The 17,903-nt window shown below is 42.5% G+C and overlaps 2 protein-coding genes across 9 annotated transcripts in view; one reads left to right on the top strand and one right to left on the bottom strand.

The window, feature by feature from the left end:
* The window catches only part of LOC125892904 (polycomb protein SCMH1), an 87,006-nt gene extending 84,839 nt beyond the window's left edge, over nucleotides 1–2,167 (top strand). For all 7 annotated transcript variants that reach the window (XM_049583238.1, XM_049583239.1, XM_049583237.1 and 4 more), the window contains one exon: nucleotides 1,290–2,167. In XM_049583238.1, coding sequence (XP_049439195.1) covers nucleotides 1,290–1,409 — 120 coding nt within the window. In that variant the 3' untranslated portion in view covers nucleotides 1,410–2,167. The remainder of the gene's footprint in view (nucleotides 1–1,289) is intronic.
* A 12,227-nt stretch (nucleotides 2,168–14,394) lies between these two features.
* cited4b (Cbp/p300-interacting transactivator, with Glu/Asp-rich carboxy-terminal domain, 4b) lies at nucleotides 14,395–17,560 on the bottom strand. 2 transcript variants are annotated; one of them, XM_049583255.1, is made up of 2 exons: nucleotides 17,313–17,560; nucleotides 14,395–16,407 (listed from the first exon to the last, which is right to left on the bottom strand). In XM_049583255.1, exon 2 carries the CDS (start codon nucleotides 16,400–16,402, stop codon nucleotides 15,635–15,637), a length of 768 nt encoding a protein of 255 aa, XP_049439212.1. In that variant the 5' UTR covers nucleotides 16,403–16,407; nucleotides 17,313–17,560; the 3' UTR covers nucleotides 14,395–15,634. The 2 variants fall into 2 exon arrangements, with proteins under 2 accessions (XP_049439212.1, XP_049439211.1); XM_049583254.1 differs by having other exon boundaries at nucleotides 14,402–16,411; nucleotides 17,313–17,557.
* Between the last annotated feature and the right edge of the window lie 343 nt (nucleotides 17,561–17,903).

The following is a 17,903-nucleotide window of genomic DNA, read 5'->3' as shown; positions in this document are numbered from 1 at the left end:
GGTGGCCTCGGCCACCAGTGTGTGAATGTGTGCGTGAATGGGTGAATGTAACATACAGTTTTAAAAGCATTTTGAGTGGTCAGAAGACGAGAAAGGCGCTATACCATTTACCAAAACAACATATAATGATTTGATTTACATGTCCAAAAAGGAGTGGGGGGAAGTACAAACTTACTTATTCCCATCCCTTCTCCATAAATTAATAATAGTCAATTATGTAGCTCCCCATCAATATGAAGCTGTACAGTAATTAATTCTCCTAGACCTATTCTAATATATTAAATTAATTACCAATAATATTTCAGCAAGATATAAAATTACAAAAATTCCTATATACCTACCTTATTAAAGAAAAAAATCTCATCTTTATATCCTTTTCCAATCATGACGTGTTTTTCTTCATCAAATTATGTGTATGTCTACACAAACTATGCACATATACACTAGCTATGTATATATACACAAGCTATGTATATACACACAAGCTATGTATATATACACATACTCAAAACTGATGGCTATAAATAGAGTTAAGAGTTAACACCTGCTGATAGTCAAACACATTCTTCATTCTTGTACCTTCTTAAAATCATCTCCTAATCCTTTTTAAACTGGTTTATGTCTGTATGTCACACAGATAGTCTTAAAAAAATAATTTTCCCCTTAAGTTATAATGTCCTTGCCTTTCGATAAATAATTTTTGAATATTTACTGGTAGTAAATTGTTTTTTCCTTTAAATATTATTTGTGCTGTCTTTAAATTCAGTTAAACTCAATTTTATTTATAAAGCCCAATATCACAAATCACATTTTGCCTCAGAGGGCTTTACAGCATACAACATCCCTCTGTCCTTTTAGACCCTCACAGCGGATAAGGAAAAACTCCCCTCCAAAAAAACTTTAACGGGGGAAAAAATGGTAGAAACCTCAGGAGGAGCAACTGAGGAAGGATCCCTCTTACAGGACGGACTGACGTCCAATAGAAGTCATACAGAACAGATCAACATGATAAATTTACAGTAATTCATATGACAAAATGATACATAAAGAGAGACAGAGGCAATAATGAGTTTGTATAATCCCTACATCCTGCCTTATGAATGACCCAAATTGCTTTCTTCTGCAAAGCAAGTAATGGATGAATTGTTCTTATGTAGTTGTTGCCCCAAACCTCTGCACAGTAACTAGCGAACAGTATAGAACATGGAGCGACTAACAGCTTTGCTAAAAAAAAGACAGTTAAAAAAACAAACAGTTGTTTTAATTCCCCCTCCCTCCCTCTGCTGCAGGAGATTGACGGCAAAGCGCTCCTGTTGCTGCGCAGCGACATGATGATGAAATACATGGGCTTGAAACTCGGTCCCGCCCTCAAACTCACCTTCCACATCGACAAGCTCAAGCGGGCTTGAGGAGGTCAGCCGACCATCGCAGCCTTCCAAAGGACTAAACTCCACCCGCATCTCTCCGTTCTAGGATCAGTATATCATGCACTGCATATCGGACGTATACTGACCATCTACATGTAGCGACTTCCATCAGACCACCATATCTGGTATTACATAACCCTGTCCTGACCTCATCCAATGAGGAATGTTTATTTTGTGTAGCACAATCCAGCCTTAAGGCAGCATGGGATACGTAGGATCACCCACTTGTCCGTCACCAGTTTTGCATTTCAGTATAACTTGAAGAGTCATATGTGGCCATCTTAACTGTAAAAGGCTTTTTTTGGGCCTGCTTTTATTATGTTACATTTATTCTGTACATTTCATATTTTGTACTTTATGGATATATGGACATGTATTTTTGCCTTTTTCGATGGTTTGTGTGGAATATGCTAAAAGAACCCTAAAGGAAGCAGAGAAAACACTACATTCGTCCCAAGAGTTGGGAAGGCTTCTGGTTAACGTCTCAGTTTGAGGCAGGATTTTGCATCTACAACGATATTAATTATGAGAAGAACACGTTTTATGAAAGGAAACAAGAAAAAACTTTATTCTGAAAATACTGCCATGAGGAAATCTGTTTCTTTATTCTTATTCTGGATGTTGTTTACAATGCCTTGTCTTGTCTTTGTTATTTGTACTTTTTTAATTTTTATACTATATTATTAGAGTTCCTACATGGAGAGCCCTATCATACTTAACAGCAATTTGTTCAATAAATATATAATAATTCATCTTCTCTGCCTTTTTGTTCTGCAACATCAGCCTTTAAAGCTATGATTTGTGATTACATCGCGTTTACACTCGTGTTTACATAACTTTTCCACATATATTTCAATTAGTACGTTATCTATGTGCTTTTAATTGCCTGACCTTTTCATATAGACTTATGATATGCCTCATACAAATGTAGGTTTGACAAGTCTGACATTTTGAGGTTGTCTACATCCACAACATTCAAACCACTGACAGGTGAAGTGATCACATTGATCATCTTGTTACACTGCAACGTTCCGCTTGGAAAACCTTGGGTGCTGACATTCATGTGGATGCCACTTGACACGTACCACCCACAATAACGTTGCTGCAGATCAATTACACCCCCTCATGGCAACGACACTCACTGATAGCAGTGGCCGCCCTACCAGCAGGACCACACGCTATTCCACACCACAAAAAGTGCTCAGGAAGGACCTGAGGAATGCGACAAGGTGCTCAGGAAGAGCCCGACGAACGTGACAAAGAACTCAAGGCCTCGACCTGACCCAGATCCCGATCTGATCAACCATCTGTGGGACGTGCTGATACCTCAAAGGTCCTGAGTCCATGCCTCGACAAGTCAGAGCCAAGTCCGTAGTGGGGTCTCTGACCTGTTGAGGCAGGAACACAGAACCTCTAAGGGTGTCCTGTGGTGTCTGGCATTGGCTGCAGATCCTTCCAGTCCTGTGGGTTTCAAGGTGGGGTGCCTGCACGTCCCATGGGTGCTTGATCAGATTGAATTCGGGAATTTGTATACCTTGAGCTCTTTGTCACGTCCCTTAGGCCATTCCTGAGCAGCTTGTGCGGTGTGGCATGGCCCGTTGCCTGATTTCGGAGCAGTGCCGTTGCCATGAGTGGGTGTACTTGGTCTGCAACAGTGTTTTGGTGGATGGTACGTGTCAGTTGGCTCCACATGAATGTCAGCACCCGAGGTTTCCCAGCAGAACATTGCACTCAGACAAGTCAGTCAATGTTATTCACTTCACCGGTCAGTGGTTTCAATGTTTTGAAGAATACATTTACTGCCATGTACTGGGATTTTTTTTAATTTTATTTACAGTAGTTCACCAACAGGGGGCAGCACAGCCTCATTTACCTTTTTGCAGTCATGTCTCCTTGCTGTTTCTCCTTGGGACTCACTGACATGCACTGCCATGGGTGGCCATATCTCCATCTGGTAGAGTCAGCATGATAATCTCAGTGATATTTTTATACCACGTAAAGATTTTATCATGTGGTTGTTGTGATTTTGTTGCTCCAGCGTCAGTATTTTCTCCTGTATTGCTTTGCAGTTATTTTAACGTGTTCTCCAATATTTAAAGACCTCCTCTTTTATGATTATCTTAACCTATTGTTCGTGCTGCTTCTGGTAAATATTGCTGTCATTGTTTCTGTCAGTACATGAGTGGGCTATTAAGCTTGTGGGCGAAAAATTACTTGTGTCTGCCGAAGCAACTCAACAGAAGACAGAAAATCTTAACCACATCCTCCCTGCGAAAACAGGAAAACATATCACGTTAGGTCGAAAAACAGTGACCAAACCCACCGATTCTAACTGACATGGACGAGTATGAATGCGTTTCTCTGTGTGTGAGCATATGACACATACTCACAATCTGTGCTGTGTGTTATGCTCAGGCACATGTGACAAGCTCAGAGCTCGTGGCTGATGCCTGTGCTTGTTGATGTGTAATAGTAGCCAAAGTGTTGTGCATGAAGCCAGTGCTATTTATAGAAATAACAGCTCCTTGTGCTTCATATTGTGTTTGTGAAGGTTGTGAAGCGGGTTTTTACTCAAGCGCCTAAATCTACAGTGATTTTTATCAGGCGCCATTCTTGTGTTGCTGAAAGGGCAGCAGGCAAAGGTGTTAAAGTATTGAGGTGAATATTCAACATGACTGGCTGGGTTGTCTGAAAACACACAAGCAAGATAGGTTATCTTTATTGTTATGACATACAGTGGTATTCAGCACCTTTGGGGGAATTCTTCCCCTGATATTTACCAACAATGCTGTGCACTGCTCCTGAGTCATCCAGTGTGTTTGCCTCAACAGTCAAACACCATATAGAGCAGTGAGACAGTTTCAGTATGCATGAAAGGAAGTTTTGCGGGCTTGCAGAGCAGTCATAACTGTGAGGAAAAAAACCGACTCTCAGATCTTTGCTTCAAGTGTCATGATATGGCATGGAAATACCATATTCTCTGCAGAACCAGCCTGGCACATTGTAATCTGCAGACAAGTGCGGGCACGGCAGGAGAGAAGCAACACAAAAATAAGGTGCTCAGTCCATCACTTTCTCCCCAGCTGATACCAGAATTCCCAGCATGCCTTTTGGGCTGACAGTTGAGGTGCTTTGGGGTGAGCATCCTGCTGGCCTCAGGTCTCTGTGTGTCTATAAAGCCCTCAGTTATAAAAGAATGTGCTTGAATTTCTTTGTCAGGTTGATCTTTGGATTATATTTCCAGGCTGTGCAATAAATGCACGATCTAATTCCTTCAAGAGTTGTGAGGACCGACAAACTAACTGTCAGGGTTTCTTATTATTATTTATTCATGTCTATATGTTCTAGCTTTATTTTGCCCTGCAGGGAGTTCAACATACAACATTCTTCTGCAGTATGGGACACTTTTGTCTGTTATTGGTTAGTCATGAGACAAAACCTCTGGGGGTTTATGTAACCCAAAAATGAAGGATGTATGTGACCACACTAGGGCTGCAGCTAATAATGTTTCCATTATCAATCACCCCATTTTTCTTACCTTAACAATGTTCAGACCAACTGGCCACAGTCTTTACCAAAAAAACAACAACAAAAACACTCGCTAAACTCCCGCCAACATCTTGCTTTTTAATGGTATAGGAAAGGTTATAATCGGCATTCACACCTGCGTCAAATGACTGCAGTAGTCACAGGTATTTATCAGTTGCACCATTGGCATTGATGGAAAAACAACACCTCGGTGAATGCATTAATTTTCGCCCCTTCAGTGGAGAGATGCAGTGATGACGTGAATTTGAAAAAGACACTGAATAAGTAAGAGATGTTTAAAATGCTGCTTTCTATTGTTTACTAACCTGTTTTCCAGCCTGTCCATGAAGGGTGAAAAAGCACAAATAAAGACTCACTCTTCTTCTGTAGAGCCATGTACACAGCTCTGGTGTACTGGCAAAGGGAAAGGAGTCTTAAACTATTTTTCAGCGGGTTTTCCCATGTTTTAAAAACCTGCAAAAAAAGCCAGCCTCTTTCAAAAACTCTACCATTATAACCATACTTGCATCATATGAAACTAGAGGACCCAAGGAATCCATTGGTGCCAACCATGTCATGCCAGCTTGAAGGGAAATCGGTTAAATAAATAAATAAATTTAGGCCAGATTTTGGTGAGGGAAAAACAAATATGGCCATTTTCACAGGGGCCCTTTGACTGATGACCTCAAGATATCTTAACAGCAATGGGTTGTGCGGATACCCATGAGTCCCCTCTTCATTCACATGCCTACTTTGTGCTAGTCCCAAACAGTTTGGGACAAATACTATGCAGGTTTTTTTTGCATGCAGTGCAAATGTGTTGTTATATTTCTGGATACTGAAGTCCATTGACAGTGTTGGAATTACATGGAATCAACTTGGATATGATTAGAAAGCTCAGACTCTTGTGAATTAAATCAGCCCAGTTTTATTTGTATGTGATAATGTTAGCCTCCATATTAGCCATTTGATTGTAGCTAGAACAGTTTTTAGAAACTTCACTGTATAAAATGACCTACTGGGGGCTCTAGCATGGTCACAGCCTCGTGAAACTTCACAGCCACAAACCAGAGACCTCAAGCATTCAGAAGATGTTTGACTTCCTCAGATACATTGACAACAAGAGGGTTTCTTAGCAGTTTCCAGATCAGAAGTGATTGCCATCCAATTGCCAAAAAAATTCGTACAGATATCTCTAAATCTTTTTACCATTTCGTCAATTCACAGTTGATTAAAAAAAGCTTATATTTAGCCTTAAATCTGTGTCACAAATGGTATCAACCCAAAAATTGCTGCAACAACTTATGAGACATGATTGAGCATGGGGATGGCCATCGTATACTTCCATCATAATGCTCTATTCCCTGCTTTCAGATGATGTCACCTCTATGTGTCATATATTGTTGGTTTATAAACTCCCCCTAAAGATCCCCTGCACCCCTTAAAAAGAAAAAGAATGGTTGTGAATGGGGAGTTGAAGAGGTGAAATCAGTCACATCCCACCTGATGGACCCACTACAGCCTGCATATCGACCTAATCAGTCCACAGACGATGAAGTCAACCTGGCACCGCACTTCACCCTCCAACATCTTGAGTCCAAATATGCCTGCGCAAGAATTCTGTTCATCGATTTCAGGTCCGCTTTTAATATTGTCAGCCTTCTGAAGCTATTCAGGAAACTCCAGGATATGAACATTAACATCTCATTGTGCCTCTGGGTCCTGGATTTTCTCAAGGATAGGAGCCAAGTGGTCAGATTCAATAACATCACTTTCCGTCCCCTGACCACCAACATGGGGATGCCACAGGGATGTGTCCTGTCTGCGCTGTGTGTCTCTCTCCTTACCAGTAATTTCAGATCATAATCAGCCTCCATCAGGATTCTGAAATACGCAGATGATACTACTTGAAGGACGATGAAGCTGGGTAGAGAGGCCAGTCAAATGGTGCAGGTAATATGACCTGGTCCGAACATAACAATCAATAAAAGCACCTATTCCCATCGACAGCCAACCAGTTACAATAACCGACTCAGACTATAAGTTTCTTGGCACAAATATTAGCAATAACCTGAAATGGAACCTCAACACTAATCATCAAATACGAAAAGCCCGACAGAGACTTCATTTCCTGAGACAAGTCAAGAAACACTGTCAGGCAGGGTCTACTGGTCCAATATTACACAGCCATAATCCAGAGCATCCTGTCACTATCGATTACTGTCTGCTATAGAAACACTTCCAGGCACACAGCAAAGATAATGAACAGAATTATCACCAGAGCATCAAAAAAATTAGGCTGCAAACTTCTTCCCAAAATCTGGCAGTTGATAGACACACAAAAAGTTTTTAATCTTTGCAGTTATGTCCCCGTGTAAGCTGTAATGTTTTATTTGGTGTCACTGCCATTCCATCTGTACTGGGATTAACTCCACCAGCAGTGTAGAAAAAATAGACACCTCACTTTCTCGATTAATTGTTTTGTCAATAAAATGTCAAAATAAAAATAGTGAGACATGCTCTGTGAAGCTTAATTTCAGAGAGCCCAAGGTTTATTTTGTCTGATCAACAGTCCAAAAATCCAAAGGTATTCATTTTGTTATCATGTATGACGAAGAAAAGCATCAAGCATCATTTTCACATTTAAAGGTCCAGTTGGTTGCAATCTGCAACCTCATCACTAGATGCCACTAAATCCTAAACACTTGACCTTTAAGCTGCATGAAATAAATCAGCAAATGTTTGGCTTAAATTTTTGCTTAAAAAATTACTTAAATTATTATCCAGTTACCAAAATGCCAAATTGTTTTCTGTCAATCGGCCAATCGATTCATTGACTAAACACTGCAGCGCTAGATCACACTTCAAAGGAAGCATGACAACTCAGGAAAGTACTCCCTACTTTTACTTACTTACTTTTTTAAAGGTCCGGTGTGTAAGGGTGCTTTCAGACCTAGAGTTGTCTTGCTTTGGTCCGAATCAGCGACTAATTTTGTTACGAAGTTCCATAATTGCCTAGAGTTCGTGCTCTCATGTCAGCATTTACCAGCGGGCCAGATAAAATTCTTTGTGTGAGAAAGCTGCTCTTGATTGGTCAGAATTTCCATGTGGGAAAAATCCAGGAAGTAAACCAAATGTTGAAGAAGAGTCCACTTGCAAGATAAATGTGACACTTTCTAATGTCACAATGGAGGGACAACTACGCAGGTTGATTTTAGCGCTGCTCATCGTGGACTATATTGCTGTCATTGTTCATTTTAGTCAAACCATACAGTTTGAAAACGAGGCGCGGCTCCAACTAGAAAACAATGTTTTGATGCATTGGATGTGCTGAATGTGCATATTAAGGCAGTACAGGAGGAGGTGCACATTAATAATCCTCCAGGACTGTAACATGCTCATGTTTAACCCAAACAACGTGTCATGTGACTGCAGTTGGTTCACATCCAGGTCGGAACACGTTCTCACCACAGAAGAACTGCACCAGAGTTTGTTTGTAACCGGACCGAGACCTTCTTGAAGAGGTGGTCTTGGTCCGGTTGTTTTGGTGCACACCCGAGTGTGATTGCTGTGTTCACACCTGCTCAAACAAACTGCACTTAGGGGGCAAACAAACTTGAGCTCAATTGAACTGAACCAAACAGGACAAGTGTGAAAGCACCCTAAGATTTAGGAGGATTAGTGCCATCTAGTGGTGAGGATTACAAATTGCAACCAGCTGAATCTTCTGGTTAGAATTCCTTCATTTTCCATGGTTCAGGAGGTTTTCACTGGGAGCCAAATTATCCGCAGAGGTCTCTTCCTCTCCAGAACAAATGGACCAGCTGATTTAAACTGGTAAAAACACTGAGTAAAGCAAATTCATGTTAAAAAGATGTGTTTCTCTGACGCTCTATCTAACACAAAAACACAAATGGCCCTAGAGCCAGTGTTTGGTTCTTCCATTCTGGGCTACTGTAAAAATATGACAATACAACACAGTGATGCCCGTAGACAAGGAACCCCGTCCAATGTAAATAATAAAAGGTTAATTATAACAAAACATGATGGTTCCTGTTTTCAGGTGATTATACACTAAAAAAAATTCATATTTTACAGTATTATGCTCCATTCCTACACATTGAATCTTTGAACCCAAAAAAAAGTTTGTCTTACATGACACAGACAGCCATGCTTTGTGACAAATTTTACTAAAAATCTGATTTCATCACCTTCCACAAATGAGGCTACTGACCTGATTCGCCTGCTTGTCTCCAGTGACTTTTGATTGGGAGATAAAATCTGCTAAGAACGCTGCCTTGACAGCACTCAACCCAACACGCTTTCCCTGTGAGCCTCGTGCCTACAGATGGTGTGGGCCGGCTAATGTCAGGACTTTCCTACAAGGAAAATGTTTGTCACACGGCAGCGTGGGTATTATCTTTCAACAAATGCAAAGAACATGGATCACACATAAACACACCCAAAAAACAACAACAAATACGCAGGTGATTATGACATGTATGTGATTCTCCCTGCCATTAACACATAGATATTACAGTACATGGATATTCTACCAGCAGGATAACACTTGTAAAGCCTCACAAGAACTGCTCTCTTGTATTAATTCCACCCCCAGCCTATAGCCTGTTATTCTGTCTCTGGTAGCATGTGCTTGCCACTGTAGCCAGATTAGCACGCAGGCTTAAAGCCCTGCTCACAAAGACACTGTGTACAGAACATAGCCTGTGCTAATACTGTTTCCCTCTATTCTAACCTATGAACCTGTAACTCTCCCAGGCAGCACCGCATAATTTCCCTGCTCACATTAAACGAGCCGGAGTCAAGTAAAATTGCCAGTACAGGAGGTGAACACAATATGAACTTCTGAAAAAGCTTTGCAACAAAATGAAACCTTTTGTGAGGCTTACGGTGCTCTTCACTGAGACTGTCAGATACACTTGAGATACTGCAGAGTAGTCAAGTGTCATGACAGGAGTATCTCGCCGACACTTTGTCAACAACGATGAAACATTTTAAGTTTCAAATGGGTACTATTTGCTTTTGTTTCGGATTGTATTACTTTGCACAAGTGTTGCTGTTAAATGTTAGTATTCCCCTGTACCATGCTTGGCAGATTTTGACACATTGAACAACAAAACAAAGGAGCGGGTAAAAGGAGGGATAATTAAAGCGTATTCCTGTAGCAGAATCAGTTTGAAATGCACGATAAAACACTTTTCATTTGGTAATGCGTGCAGTTAAAAAAAGGAAGGAACAATATAACATTTTAGCTCTATGCGCTGACACCCAGGTTAACTTTCTGCCACTGTTGCGAAACCGCAACTCTGCTCAGTTTGGCTCAACTGTGTAAATCACACAGCCCTTAAATATTTACCACCTTTAGACATTGTTGGGACTCCACAATGTGTTTGAGCCGCTTCGACGGAGAAGTGTCAGCTGTGCGCAGGAAAATAAATTATTTACACCCCCTCCTTCTACTTCAAAGAGCTGGCAAACCATTCAACCCCAGATTTGGGGAGGGGGGTCGGAGGAGGAGTTGCTAGTCACTAGGCAACCCCTGTGTCACCTGCCCCGACATGCCAAAATCAGCAACTTACCTCTGGAGGCTGCATTTACAAGGTACATGGCTGCATTTAAAAGCCTCCTCAGCAGGATTCATATGGAAAACAAAACAATTACCGAGACCCGGCTAAACTATGTGGCTCTGGGAAAGAAAGTGTGATGTGATTATATTGCTTTTTCCCTCGTGTGCAAAAGAGAGGAAAGGTTTTGCTGCTCAGAAGACGCTGAGCTTTACTAAAAAGCCCGGGAGCGGGATTCAACAGTGCAACAACTGATGTTTTCTAGACAAAGCCTGTTGAATTGAAATATCCGTGAGATGTTTGTGTTTTTACGATGGCAACTCGATGCGCGGGGAGGGGGAGAGCGGGGTCCAATAAGACTGCACGTCAGGTGGAGATGCAAGGTAACTGTTCAGCTAGAAAATCAGGAAGTTTGGCTTGAGTAACATGTCCACTGGATGAACCCTGCCCTGAGGGATTTGCTGTTTATTTGCCCCCTGCCGGCTCACGCGCACACTCATACACCACTACACACAGCCACACACACACAAGGTTAACACAAAACATGCCAAAAACCTCCAACCTCTCTTGTTAAAGCAAACAGGTTCAAACATGTGCCCTCTTCACACAATATACACACACACACACAGATAGAAACGTGCACCTTGTTGTCAATAAATAACTCATCCTCTCATCTGGGAAACTCGAGTTTTCTTCTCACTTTGTTTCTCACTTTCGTTGTGTATTTCACTCTTTGCTTTACAGTTACTCACACTGGGGGATTCTTGACATGAGTCCTTTTAATACCATCTCAGAGTTTGAAAGGTAATGCTTAGTTCAGTCATACCTGTTTCGAAATTACAAATTTAAAGTGATTTTTTATTTAAAGGTCTAGTGTGTTGGTAGAAATGGAATATTTTCTTTAGTGTACTATCACCTAAAAAAAAAAGAATCTTTGTGTTTTTGTTATCTTAGAGTGAGTCCTCCTCTATTGAGATCATAACAATGCACCGCCATGTTTTTACAGTAGCAAACAAACCAAACACTGGCTCTACATGTGATCATTTGCATTTTAGCATCGGCCACCGTAGTTAGCAGCCCCTACGTGGCGAGGGCATTGGAAAAACAGATTTTTTTAGTGTTAAACTTCTTTCTTCAGCATTTTTACCAGCTTTAATCACTGGGTCTGTTTGTTTTGGAGAGGAAAAGATCTCTGCAGACAATTTTGCTACCAATAAAAACCTCCTGAACGTCTGGATTTTACGTTATCAGAGAAAATAAGGGCAAGCTGGCCACCTGCGACGTGCCAAATATTGTCGGAAAAACACTGAGTTGTGACATGACACTGATTTATTCAGTGTTTTAAACCAATTATAATCACCTGGGGGTCTCATTTATAAAACAACGCATAGGATCCATTCTAAAATTGTACCTATTGTCAAAATTGTCAAAAGCCATAATAGTTTGCACCAAAAATAGTCATCAGTTTCTAAAATCAGGCCTCCCCTTCACCATCTGAGTCACCAGTTTCCTGTCTCCAAAGTGTTTGCAAGCATGGGTCAAAGTTTCTCTCATCAAGTCTGTTTTTATAGATCACAACTTTTGCATGGGAGGTGGCATTTGCCTCTTTCACACCTCATTTTGTGTCTACCCAATGTTTATAAATGAGACCCCTAGTTCTTTGTTTGGAGAGGTGAAAACCTCTGCAGCCCCTTTGAACAATGAACACTGAAGGAATTCCAACCAGGAGAAGTGTCAGCCAGTTGCACTCTGCAATCCTCACCACTAGCTGCCACTAAATCCCCCTAAATCTTTCCCACTGAACCTTTAAGTGATATTTTCTGGATGTTCTTTCCCTCATTGACACCACTAATGGATCCACCATAATCTACCAACATACTGGTAGTGTAATGATCACAATGACCACAGATGAGATTTAAACCCTTTATCTTCCCCTGGCTCCACACTGATAGCGAGGTATCCCTGTTAGCCTGTTTGATCAGACTGTGTGCTGATGCTGTGAGTGTGTACGCATGTGAAGACCTGGCCATGCGTGACAACGGCAAATGACCACCTATCCATCATTGGCGCTACGGCCTGAGATTACCACGAGCGCAGGCTTGGCACCAGCTGGACCAAAGCCTGGAAACAGAAAACTAGACACTGCTCAATGTACAGATACATACAGTATGTATACACAGATATGTGGCAGAGGAGAGGAATGTTATCTGGATTGCATTTAACATACCTCGCGTGAAGGGTTTTAAATGGAATCATAAAAGACTTGTGGGAAAACCCAGCTAAGAAATCCCCAGGGACCACAACAAAACTAAAAAACCCTCCACCTAATTTCTAATTTTCAGCTGAAGAGATCCTGACATTTTCCCTCCCCTCTTCTTATGTCTCGTCTTTTTCACTTTGCATGTCTGCCTCTCTATCAGAATGTGGCTTTTGGTCTCTGACTTATATTGAGAAAACAGCACACCGCCACAGGAAGACAACAGTGTTGTATTGAGTAGTTGCTGTGGGTGGGCTGAGAACGAGAGTAAGAAAAACAGAAGTAACTGTAAACGTCTCAGAGTGTCCCACCCTGCTTAGCATGCGTCTAGACGGGCCTCTGTGAGGCGGGCGGCAGTCATAACAAGGGATTGGGAGAGCAAACAGGGCTGTTTAGCGTAGTTAACCATTTCGTCTATGGAGTCACAATCAAGACACAAAAAAACATGCATTTAATTGGGGCTAAAGAAGGAGCTCGCAGTGCAGCATACAATTATGAGATATATGAGGAGACAGAGCTCTGACAGAGTGCCAACGTGCCCCATGTGCCACACACCAGAAGACCATCTCACCAGATTGGCATTGGGCAAGGGACCTGCAACCGTTACTAAGCACTGTGCCAAGGCTGTTGGCCTACTTATAAGCCATTCTCTTGACAGTGCAAAGCCAAGAAAATCCACACACACACACACACACATACACACACCCTTAAGCAGTCTCTGTTACTTGAAACAAGCCCACATTCAGGCCAGGATATTTCAGGCTGGATCATCCATGATACCGTGTTTTACATCGAGCACGACGGCCTTTAACACAATTGGACAAATGAGAGGAGATGATGCCGCTTTAAGAACAGAGTTGAGTCAAAAATTGAGCAATCAGCAAACACTATTCTTGGTTTTGAACCACAGTGCTCTCATTTTCCCCCCGTTACTCACTAAAGATGCCTTTGTTGACAATGTGAAAAAGCTCGACGCGGCGATGACATTCCCAACATGACCTCAATCAAGCGTTTTCATAGCCTGCAGGCACAAAACAATCCAACAAACTCAGCCACCGCAGACAATCTCTTTACCCTCATTTCATAATGAATGCAATTATATGAGGAAAATTGTTTTACTCCTCCAACTGGTTGTGGCTCAGACCTGAGCGGGGTTCATCTGAATTTGCATAAGTCATTTGTTTTTATTTAGAGCCGATAGTTTCTCTGACCATCCGCTGGGTGAGCTGAGGAAAAGCGGTGCTGTCTTTGAGTCAGGAGCTTACGAGCTTTTAAGTCAGTTAAACCCCCATCAAGGTAAGCATTCTTTGGTCATTTTCACCTCCCCCAACCACACACGGACACACACACTTGCATTAACTCTTTACACACAGAAAAGAAACAAATGTTTGTGGTGCTGCAGAGGAACCAGTGTTATTCAGATGCTGCTTTTGTAACACCAACAACCTTTAAATGAATATCTCGCCTGCATATCTTAAATTGTAACCGCCTCTAATGTCAGTGCTTGGCATTTGCTTGGATAACCATCAAGAACAAATGTTGACTAGCATATCACATTTGGTTATCACTATCTGGGATGTGACATCAGATGCACACTGACATGTAATGCAGCTCATACTTTGCTAACCAGCAGAGAAACATGTCACTGTGACCGTGTGTCAATCATGTCTCTATCAGTGACATCAGTGGCCTTATTAGCAGTTACAACAGTAAATTGAGGAAAATATAGGATTCTGGAAACCCAGGAGATTTGGAGTCAAGTATATATCCCTCTCAAAAAGCATAAATATTGCATCCGTTTAAATGCTTCCATCCCAGACTGGAGAGAAACTGAGGTTTCTCTTCACCCACAGGTTAACCTAAGCACTCAGCTTTCTCTCCACTGCCCGAGGGGAAGAACTGTGCAATGAATGGAAAAGCAGGCCACATTTCTATCCAGGCCATCTTTATTGATCCTCAAAACCCCCTTCACAAAGACCACCCCCCCATCTTGACCACAAAAAAGGGGACAATATAAACAACCAATAAATAAGAATCTGCGCGATTAAGGCGGTTCTACATCTCCAATAGAACACAACAGTGTGGACACGTTGGAGTTATACAGCTTCATACAGTAAAAGCAGTAGGTTTTTTTTTTTTTGAGAACATCACATCTAAAAAGGCAGCACTTTACCAAAAGTGAACCATTTTTTAAATCTGGATGAGGCTCCCATTCAAATGAGATAGCATTGTACTTCTATCGTGTCTGACTTATGATAGAAAATACAGGCTCTTCTTTAAATGACCTTGTCATCTGAGCTTATTTAAATACTAGGCCAAATAGAATGGGAAAAAATCATGAGCAGAAAACTTAATTTGAATTTTCTCCCCCATCCTACTCTCAGAAAAAAAAATCATAAGAACCACATCCCAAAATAGAGAAGGTGGTTGTTCTTTATATCAGTTTTCTCAGATAGGAATAAATAAATACACCTTTGTACTGGTAAACTGTCATGGAGTCCAGGCTTTGAGGCTACACAGTGTCATAGCATTGTTCAGAGTGGCTTTTTAAGATTTTCAGCATTTCTTTATTACATTCATGTCCAGGAAATGGGAGAGGTGGAACTCAACCTTGGAGCCAGCCACCCTCTGGCCACTGGCACATGTGAGACTCAAGCACTGTGTGTTCCCTGTGGATATCCATAGTTCTCTTCTGAGCAACCTGCGCCACAACACTGCTTAGTCGCACAGGGTCGGTGCTCGCTAAATAAAAAGTGAAGAGATGAGCGCTCTTCATCCACCCTGGATAATTCTCATTCTTCCGTCTCCGTTTGTGCCCCTTTGCAAATCAGGTCCTCTCAGCAACTAACAGTGCTGGGCTGCTGTTTGCTGACAAAGTCTGAGATGAAGTCAAACTCATTCTGGCCCAGGAAGAGTTCTGGCAGCTCCTGGACCCGGTCTAAGCCCAGCTCCATGACCAGCGAGGTCAGAACCTCCTCGTCAATCATATCTGCGTCCATGCCGTTCAGAGCCAGCGCTGGTCCGGCCATGTGCTGCATGTTAGCCAACTGGGCCGGGTTCATGCGGTACTGGGTGGTGGGCCCCATGTGGTTCCCACCCATAGGCCCCAGTGGGTGTCCATGGTACTGGGTGTTGAGTTTCTGCAGCTGCATGCTGGCCATAAGCTGCTGGGATGTTAACCCTCCGCTCATGAACTGTTGTTGCTGCTGCTGCTGCTGTGGGTGCTGGGCTTGTTGCTGGTGCTGTTGTTGGTGCTGCTGTGGGTGCATGTGATGCTGCTGCTGAGGGTGATGCTGCTGCTGCTGGGGCTGGCCGTTGTACATCATGTTACCAGAGGTCATCTGGTGGTGACCCATCTGGGCCCCGTTCAGCTGTCCATTCATGGGTCCACCCACCATGCCCTGCCGCTGCCTCATGGCCGTCTCCATGTTGGCCTGGGCGCCACCGTAGTGCATCATCTGGCCGTTGGGCAGCGCCCGCATGCCCTGCTGGTTGGCATGCTGCTGGTGACCTGCCTGCAGGCCGCCATTCATGCCCATCCTGTAACCGTGGAGACTGGCGCCCGCTGAGCTGTGATTCATGGGCATCATCAGATGGTCTGCCATGCCTCCTGCCTAGGAGCAGAGAGGAGACACTGTTAAGATGTTTAGAAACATTTAAGGGGAGGTGCAGCTGGATCAACGCTGACATGGCAGGAGCATATGTAGCTGTCCAGTTAAACCACTATCAGCTAATAAGATGCACAGCAATTGTGTTAATGGTGCCATGTGTCAGATGTGCAGTGCAAGAGATTATACTGAACTGACTTCTCTGATAGTGACCAAACAATTCACCATCAGTGAGAAATAAAGGCACAATTTTCCTTGTAATGTCACATATCCACCTCAAGTTAAACCACCGAAACGCTCCAGGAAGAAAAGAAATATCTGCATGGTTGTTGTGCCAATTGGCGAACACTGAAAACCACACTCGTGTGTTTAGTCTTCCTAAAACCTCCCCTCTTTGTGCCAAGGAATGAACGCCCAGGTCGCAATTACAGGTTAACATACATTGTTTGGGTATTTTTTTCCCCCAACCAGATAATTCATGCACGACGGGATCAACAAAACGGAATAAAAAACGCGTGCATCGCCTAATGCATCGCTTTAAATCCCATCCATGTTGCATGTCAGCTGAGGCAGAAAAATCTGTTACATTTTACGCACGTAAGGTTGCAACAAAGAACACTGACATCATGCAACATCTCCCCAACAGCTGAATCACCACATTTCTAACAAGGCAGAAAATCCAACAAAAGGCGCTTCGCTTTTATCCGATTACTTTGCACCCGATTGCTTTAAAATGTTCAGCATTCATTAATCTTGCCCGCTGTGGTATTATATTATCGCATTTTGTTAGTTTGAAACAGAGGATGCAAACAATGGAGCAGCAAGCGAGCAAGCAGCAGCCCCGGAGACCACCACAGACCAAAACCCCCAATTCCTCCTGCAAATAAACCCGATAAAAATCACTTACCCGTATCCGCTACGTTTTCACAAAGTTGCGCGACTTTGCTTCGGCTCCGTCTATTTAAACAGTTTTCCTCCTCTGCAAGGCAAAAAAAGCTCCTCTGAAATTACAGTGTGTATTCCACAGGGTTACGCTTCATGCTCAAGCGGGGACGGTGTGCACAAAGACTGCCGCATCAGATCTTGAAACGACTGCCTATTTTCTGGGTCAACTCAGGGATTATGTACATCTAAAAAGCTCAGAGGAAGGCAGTCGGGGAGAGGTGGAGCCTCGGTCCTGCCTCTTCTTTGTTCCTATTGGCCCTACTTAATATAATTGTGCATGGGCGTAGAAAAAAAGGGGGCTGTTTGGAGAGCTGTGACACAGTAGCCAATTTAAATACCCTCCTCCCCACTGTTTCTTTTTGAAAGAATATTTGGATCTTGTTTGTCTTCATTAGTAACTGCTGCTGTGTTGGGTGAATCATGACTATCATAAGTTTTATTCTAGATAGATAGATGGGACTGTATTTGTTTATGCATGCTCATATCTGCCTGTGTGTCACAGAGCATAGTAGAAATCCATGCCCTCATCTTGTCTGCACCTACTTATCTATTT

Source organism: Epinephelus fuscoguttatus, linkage group LG8 (assembly GCF_011397635.1).
Source record: "Epinephelus fuscoguttatus linkage group LG8, E.fuscoguttatus.final_Chr_v1".
Taxonomy (NCBI): domain Eukaryota; kingdom Metazoa; phylum Chordata; class Actinopteri; order Perciformes; family Serranidae; genus Epinephelus; species Epinephelus fuscoguttatus.
The sequence above is the reverse complement of the archived record's forward strand: the minus strand, read 5'-3'. Positions and strand labels throughout refer to the sequence as shown.